General features: G+C 43.2%; 1 protein-coding gene across 3 annotated transcripts in view; it reads right to left on the reverse strand.

Annotated features, from left to right (window-relative positions):
* Window positions 1–7,818, reverse strand: part of LOC112454000 (basic-leucine zipper transcription factor A-like) — a 56,227-nt gene extending 48,409 nt beyond the window's left edge. For all 3 annotated transcript variants that reach the window (XM_025015129.1, XM_025015127.1, XM_025015130.1), the window contains exon 1: window positions 7,218–7,818. In XM_025015129.1, the coding sequence (XP_024870897.1) occupies window positions 7,218–7,238 (21 nt within the window). In that variant the 5' untranslated portion in view covers window positions 7,239–7,818. The remainder of the gene's footprint in view (window positions 1–7,217) is intronic.
* Window positions 7,819–8,539: the final 721 nt, after the last annotated feature.

Here is an 8,539-nt window from a genome sequence, read left to right on the forward strand (position 1 = left end):
CTCTCTCTCTCTCTCTCTCTCTCTCTCTCTCTCTCTCTCTCTCTCTCACACACACACACACACACACACACACACACACACACACACGCGCGCGCACACACACACACACACACACACATTCGCACGGCCGTAATATTACTTGTACGATTTTTCGCGGATTAATCATGCGAACGTGTTAATGCGGAAATATATAGCCGCTTGCGACGGTCGCAATTCTTTCTTGCATTCGGTTTTTAAAATCAGCCATATCTGTTAAAATAACGTTTAAAAATTTAACGGGCGCGAGAGAGATATAATTATTTACTTCAAGTATTGATTATCTTGAACACTGCTTTAATATAAAATTATTTATATGTTACAGATCAACGCAGGGTTACAACTCCGCTGTTGTACGTATCGGCCGGTAAGAAAAATAAGATGTATCTATTATCTATTATAAAAGAATCACGAACAGTCTTTTTATAACAATTATTATACATTAATCAAAATTTTAATTAAAATAGTAATTAATGTAGCGGTAAAATATTCTGAATATTACTTAATCAGAATGGGACCACGACTTCTCCGGTATTCTGATTGATAACTATATAATCACGGTTCGGTATGCCCAGTCAGTCTACCCCCAGTCTATCCTCACCACTCATGTTGCCGAGAAGATAAACTGCGAGTATTTGTCCATCGTTATTAAACGCTCGGTATTAAGGGTCCGAACGGTCCATTGCAGCGCCATTAGAGAATCCTGCCCCGTCGGTGGCACTTCTCTATAGCGCCACAAAGTGGCTTGTTTGTTCGGGCTCTAAAAAAACGCTCGTATCAATAAAACTTGTCAAGAATTTATATGTATAAAGTAAGAACTGTGTAGTTTCCTTTATCGAGAACAAATCGTATGAAAGAATCGATGATGTGCTTTCATCTAAATCCAGTGAAGAAAAGAGAGATGAATCGGGAGGTGCAATAGATTTTACGCTGTCGTCTTCCGATACTGATCGTGCCTGCGTACGTTCGCGCATGATTGACGTATCGATTACTCTGGAACGAATTTTTCAATCGCCGCGAATCGCTCACGTATAACGTAAACAAAACAATGCGCGACGACGCGATGCGAGGCGCGTACGATGTACCACGTGCCTCGACATCTCCGTTGGCAGAGGGGGATCACGGGAGGTGAAGTCGGACAGAGACAGGCAGCGAACGCGTTACAATATCCGTAATTCGTGATTCATCGATCTCGCGAACGATAACGCCATACGCACTCAGGCATTTTATGCCGCGAACCACATGTCTGCATCGAATTTTATTGACGAATTACGACAAACGCAAATTCATTAAAACCTTTTACACGAACCTTCTAATCTTATGTATATCGAATTAGAAATTTAGGGCAAAGAAAAGAAATATTTGTAAGTTTTATTACACATGCACGCACGTAAACACACACACACACGCGACTTCAACAAAATCTTTTCTACAAATGAATTTTTAGTTCGACGTTACTAAATCATTTTCACATATCATCATAAGTTGCTTAATCTGGTACGAACAATATGATAGCGAAAAAAGCATCGACAATATCGACATTGCAAAAATATATTGAGTGCTTATATCTAAGATGTATCGACAACGATATGGCCGAGAGAAAAGATAAAAAAGAATAAAGAAACGTCTTTCACTTTTATTTAATAAAAATATAATGCTAAATAATTAAAATCACCATAAATATGTAATAGACTAATTGTAAGACATAATTTCCTGAGGATTAAGACGAGATTTCTGAAACTTAAGATTTTAATATAAAAATATAAATTTCGAGTATTTGCAAACAGAATTTTATCCTGTTTTTCAAGGCCCAGAATGATACGTGAAAGATCGACAGAGTATTATTTATAAATCATGTTTTATTTTCTACGCAGTATCAATGAATGCTCGACCGGTCTTCGCGTTATCGAAGAAGAGAAACGAATTTCGTTACAAGTCGCGGTCACAGACACGAACGGTACAGACTCAAGGTACACGTGCCTCATGCCCGCTTTCCATGCATTTAAAACGGGGACGTCAGGCGTAAATCACGCGGTTAGAAACGGAGCCTGGTCGCGTAACGTAATGACGGAGATGTCCGTCCGTCCGTCCGTCCATACACCTCGTCTCGTGGTTGCTGCCGCCGTGCCGCCGCCACCGCCGCCGCCACGTGGTTTCTGCGGCAAAACTATGCGGCCACCGCAGCACGCCGGCCCGGCGAATTTATGAATGGGAGAAGCCTATTGACAGATCGCGCGTCGATAACTCTCTCGTTAATGGCCCGTGATGGTGGGCGCGCGAGGGCCGGCGGGGCGAAGGAGGCGGAGGTGCTCGGAGGAAGGGTGGGAGGTAGGGGAAACTTGGACTCACTTTGTACTGACTCGCGGCGCGCCGCGCCACACCGAACGACGAGTTACGATGTGCAGCGATCCAAGTAACGTGCGAAAACGCGAGTTTGGAAATCAATCGAAATAATGCATCGTGAAGTGTTAAATCAGTGTGCTTATTGTTAGCGCGTTCATTCCGCACAACGCGGAGAAAGATACAATATTAAAATATAATTTAGAGCATAAACGCGTGCACACGGACGTTCTCCACCGAGAGTTTAGTGTTGCATCATTATTTGACATATGCATTAAGAAATATATACAACTGTGTGTGTATGTGTGCGCGTGTGTATGCGTGCGTGTGTGTAGACAGAGAAAAAAGGAGACTTTTATTAAATAGTATAAAAATTAAACAATTTTCTTAGTGTCGCTTTCATTACTTTAGGTTAAATATGTTATTGTGTTCGAGCGATTAATGAAGCAAGATCCACTCTCATATGCAATCTCGGCTATTATGGGATTAGCATATACACGTTTTTGGTCAGCGGTTTGCCTTTCGGCATCAAATCAAACGCGCGGTCCGGTATCGCCACGCCGCTTATGTCGATAATACGGAAATACATCGTGAACAGAAATAGATTTCATGGAGGAGTTATGTCACATACGTTGCGTTATCCGGTGAATCGATGGTAGGTGTGTTTATACGCATTTCGATGAAATTTGTCGGTACAGAAGTTCAATAAGAAATCGGCCTGCATTATTCTGTGCAATGCTTTTGCGGTTTACCGCGAAACTAGAGTTTATTTTCATCAACCGAATAGCAAAAGGTTAAACGCACGCGCGTCAACGTCAAAAAAATGCAAATTATATATTTTCGCGTAAGATTATATTTTAGCCCGATAAAAGTATTTCAAGAATACTCTTACGTGATACGTATTGTGGTTACTCTGTTCAATCTCCATATTATAAATTAATTCAAGATAATTGAGAGTGATTGATATTAAAGGTGTTTATCGTTTATTCTTTCGAATATTTAGAGAAAATAGTTACGTGTTTTTCAGAAAGATTGTATCAAACGTTAAAAACAATTACAACATAATTGCAATAAATACAATCACTGGCGGATCTTAAGATTAATAATTTAGTTAAATCTCAACCCTCTCTCTTTCTAAATAAAAAAAATCAACTTTGCTGAATTTGTTAAAAAAATCTAGGGAAAAAACAAAAAAAAATGTAAAAAATAAAAAGAGGATTAGAAGTTTCACCACGTTCTCATCGTTGATTCTAGAGTAAAAGACAAGCGTGATACTAATTGTAAAAGAAAAATACCAAATCATCTTTCCGAAATTCTCCTCCCCTCCCATTATCGACACGTTAGGATCCGCTAGTGAATACAATGCATTACAATCTATTATTAAAATGTTAAAAATTAAAGATTAATTTGGGAATTTAATTCGATGAGAGTAAATTAAGCTGCAAAGTATTCTTTAGTATTTATTATAATGCAAAAAGGGATGCCTTTTGCTTTGAGTGCTACAATAGCGCTACATGTAGTAATGATATATAAAGCTGGCGGATTTGTGTCAAACTCTAACATTACTTACTACTGTTTACTCATTATTGTGTTATTATACTATACTACTGGTTTAAATAAATTTAATCGAGTTCCAGCTGAATATTTCTAATTAGGCTTAAAACGCTAATAGACCTTCATTTTTTCAGAAATGTTCGGGCTTTGAAAATGTGCTGCCCCAAGAGCTTAATTAGTTAAGAAAATCCATCATTTCGTGTATATATACGCAAAGTATTCATGTAATTTTTAGTATTATAATTATATAATATATATATTGTGCGTGTGTGTGTGTGTGTGTGTGTGTGTGTGTGTGTGTGTGTGTATTATATAATTATAATAATAAAGACTATGAATAATTTGCACATATATATCCCATGTGATAATCGAATTGAGAGATGATCTTACAATAAACATCTACATTCCTCTTTTATTTATACTTGTAATAAAATTTCATGTTTATAATAAACGCTATTTTATTTTATTAGTACCGGTTTATATTGTCTATTTAATTATCAAATTATAGTAATAAATTTGGTGATCGAATAGATGCAGAATTTACCTAGAAGGGTTAAGGGCGCGGGCGCGAATTTTTCCGTCCAAGTTTAACGATGCGCCGGCGACACGCGCACACCGAGACAACCATTTGTCGCGTACAACGCGAAACCACGTGGAAAAACTGCTGGTTTTGTCGGTCATCGGGCCACCGATGGTGCACCGGCCGTCGGAAGTGCCAAAAAACCCTCTCTTCTCTCTCATCTCTTTCACCTCCTCTTCTCCGTGCTTACGCCACCTTCACTCCCCAGATACACTGCACCCTGCTGATTTATCGCTATCCGAATTTTGGCGCGACCGTGCGCCAATTTTACGCAGAATCCAACGCGGGGAACGTTCGTCCATCTCGGCGACTTTAAATCGCCAATTACTTTCTTCCAAATTTATTCTTTCTCGACAAAAATCGTGGATATAGCCCTTAATTTACTCTTCTTCGAATCGGATCTAATCTAATCTAATTTAATTTAATCTAAAAAGAATATAACGTAAGATCTTCAAACCAGTGTAATGCGAGCGTCGAAAAAAAGACATTGCTCTATGATATTTGTTTTGAGTATTCATGCTCGCTTTGCGAATGCAAATTGAAAAATTTTCTCTCAGAGTGTTGATGAATTTAAGAAATTCTTTACTAATTCCTCTCAATCTTATCGTAAGTAGTCGTTGCAGCGTATATCTGCGTAAATTTCGTATGAGAAATGAGAAGCTTTCGAACCATCTCAGGATGAGTAACGACGCGAGATACTGTTTACACATTTCGTTGCGAATCACTTATCCTGAATGGTTCGAAAAAAGTACCAAAAAATAATTCTATCATATTTAATATGCTCAATAAGTGGTTAGCGTTTGTCGTACAATTGTACATCATAGTTAGTTAGTTTCTTTCATCTCTATTCGGATATAGCTAGCTCTATTCGGAATAATCGTCGGAAGTAAACAATAAAAGTAGGTATACTTTTATGGTACAATTTCGTAAGAATAAATCTGTAAGTAATCATACAAAAAATAATCACATATCAAATAAAAAAGTGCTTGCGGTCAACACTTAAAGTGTCATATGATAACCCGGAGTAATTTTTTCTGGTTTCAACGCCGGAAAATAACATGCGGCAAGTCAATTCCTAATTTTAACTTAAAAAAGTAACAAGTTAAAAAAATTAGTCTAGCGACTAATAACGTGTGTTAAAAAAAATATATATGGTAGGTTGAAAAATCAGCATTTCAGTATTTCTCGCCTTTTGCGGCGAGAAATACCTTGAAAAACAATTTGGAAGACGGTGGCGCAGAATTATGACTCGAGCGCGCTCTCTTCGTGGATTACGATTCGACGATATCGCGCCCCTCTCCTTCGATTTTGTCGCAAAACATTTCGCGCCGCTCAAAGACCTCGTGATGAAAAACAATCGCTAGGAAGAGAGACAAGTGGAGGGGAAAAAGGAAAAAGGACGAAAGCGAGGGAGAGAAAGGTAGAGCGGAGAACTCCGCGCGCGCGCACGCGAACGAGAGAGAGAGGGGGGGGGGAAGCAGCAAAAGCGAATATGTCTTTAAAAACACCCCCCCTAGACCAGATCGGGTTGTTGTCGTCGTGGTAACCATGACAACGCTGCCCCTTGATGGTTGGTTATAACCGTATCCCCACCTAGCGTTTCCGAGCCGACGCTAGGTTTCCTCGCGGTGCTGGCCAAGCGAAGAGGAGGCAGCTAGCAGCCTCGGGCGATCTCACCCCTTCTGCTTCCCTCCGTTCTCCATCCTCACCACTCGCCTCTGCCGCTCTCCGGTACTCCCTTCTCCCTTCTCCCTTCTCATCCCAAGCCCCACCGCGCGCTATCAAGCTGCCGCTGTCGTTCGTTCTCCTCTCCCCTTTTCTCGCGCTCCCCGCTGACTCCACGGCCCACACAGTACGCAAGCCACCTCGTCGTTCCCCCTCGACGGGCTTTGCCTCGTCATCCTCTTTCCTCTTGCGGTCTCCCCTTGCCCTCCTGCCGTTCCTGCCTCCCCTCGTCGAGCCAAGGAAACGCGGGATCGCTTCGAATTCAAACTACCGAACACACGAGGTTACCACGCGTCAAATCTGACACTTGGTCGTCCTACACGCGGTCGCTGCCTCGTGCACGACTCGTGCGTAGTCTTTTCGACGACTGTTTTTTGCTCGTGGTGCTCGAAAGTGAGCGAGCGAGTGCGGCCACTCGAGCATCGATCGATTTTTGAGGCTGCTGGCTGCTAAAGGCGATTACCCAACGTTTTGCGAGAAAATGATTTTACCCGACGGCAAATGATTTTACGGAACGACAGTCGTGAGAGCGCGGCACATTGGGTATTTCAATTTTTTCTTACGGTGTACCCGCGAGCGTGCACCCTCGTGCCAGCCGTACTCGTTAACATCATTATCGAAAAGACTAAAATCCTGACCTAACGGCAAAATGCTCAACTCGAGTCGACTCCGTCGCTCTTTTAACAATTGCTGCTCCGCTGCTCCGAGAGTCAAGTCGAGCCGAGCAGAGCCGAGCGGCGCGCGGCGCGGCAACGGGCGCGAGTGATCACGTAACCCGCTCTCCTCGACCGGCACGTAACGCGGAAACGCGGCACGCGTGTCGTACACGCCGTAGGAAGGGAACGCACACGGGGGAGTGCGGGCGCGCGCGAAAGCGGGGATGAAGATAGAGGGTTGTGGGGAAAAAAGGACGGCGGCTCGGCACGGCGGGTGCGAGAGTAAGAAAGAGAACGATGCGCGTGGAACCGCGCGCGAAACTCACCTGACTGACGTCGCACCACATTATTATTTCGCTGACACTGACGACAGCATCTTGGTACGCTGCTGCTGCTGCTGCACTACCGCGCACGGTGCTACCGCGACGATCCGTTTTTTCTTTCACTCTTCGCGTGACTTGAAGATTCGTCGAAAGAATGGAGAGAAAATCTGAAATCGACCAACGGCAGGACGTGGAACCGAAGTTCCACGTTACTTTTGCCGTGAACACGGTGAAGTCCTGTTCCCGCAAATTCTCGCAAATGCCCGTTCTCCCCCCCCCCCCCCTCTCTCTCTCTCTTTCTCTTTCTCTGTCTGCCTGTCTTTCGCGCGCTCTCTCACACTGCGTCTTTTCTCACTCCTTGTCTTTCCTGGGACGTGTCTGTCTTAGCGTTTCGTTATTTTCTTCCTTTCGTAGTTTTATTTTGTTTAATTCACAGTCTCACAAAAACGCACTGCGCGACGTCGAGTGTCGGCCGCCGATAAGCCCAGTTAGCTCCTCAAGTAACATCGCACGATCATTTCACGAACAGATGACAACGCGACTGTCATCGACGCACACGACAGCAGCTAGCTAGCCATGCAAAGCATTACTGAATACTGTGACAACACTCTTCGCCGAGTAGCGAGTAGCGCCGCTCGGTTTTCCCCCGAACGCGCGCTCGGCCGTTTTCGACGATGCTCGGCCCACCTGCACTCCGACACGAACGTCAGTGCCGTAGACTCACGCTGACGCGCCATCGCACCACCGTCCCTCCCATCGTCCGCGCAATGTGCGCTTTGTCCGTCGAATTTCATTTCGTATCACAGAAAACGTAATGCGACGTATGATCTCGTCGATCGCTTGAGAAGCGGTCATCCAGAAACAATTCGTTGTCTCGCAACTCGCAAAATTGTCGCCAATGTACACGCTTCGAAGAAAAAGAAGGAGCCCGCGAATTGGCAACAGTTTCGATCGACGATAACATATGTTTGCGTCGTCCTTAACATGACATTTCGAGAGAAAAAGTCGATTGCTCGCAGGGTGCATACATAATGCTATATTGTTAGCGCCCGAACGCCCTGATGTAATTGATATAAATGGAAGGATGCGTTTCATTCACATCGCGTAAATTAATTACATAATTAATATCGGATTTAATATCGTAGAACTGTATATGTCACTCTGACCGTTGGCGAAAGGAAATTCATTGTCCAAGTGTGTGCAGCTTTTCAGGTATAAACAATGCTTTTATGTCGAATGATTGGTGGCGCTCATTAGCGCGCAGAGTGGACAGGGGGGCAGATGTCCTGAAAGGGGCTGCGTCGCATATAATAAAAGAAATAGAT

This window comes from Temnothorax curvispinosus, unplaced genomic scaffold (genome assembly GCF_003070985.1).
Source record: "Temnothorax curvispinosus isolate PA1 unplaced genomic scaffold, ASM307098v1 QBEX01004771.1, whole genome shotgun sequence".
Lineage (NCBI taxonomy): Eukaryota > Metazoa > Arthropoda > Insecta > Hymenoptera > Formicidae > Temnothorax > Temnothorax curvispinosus.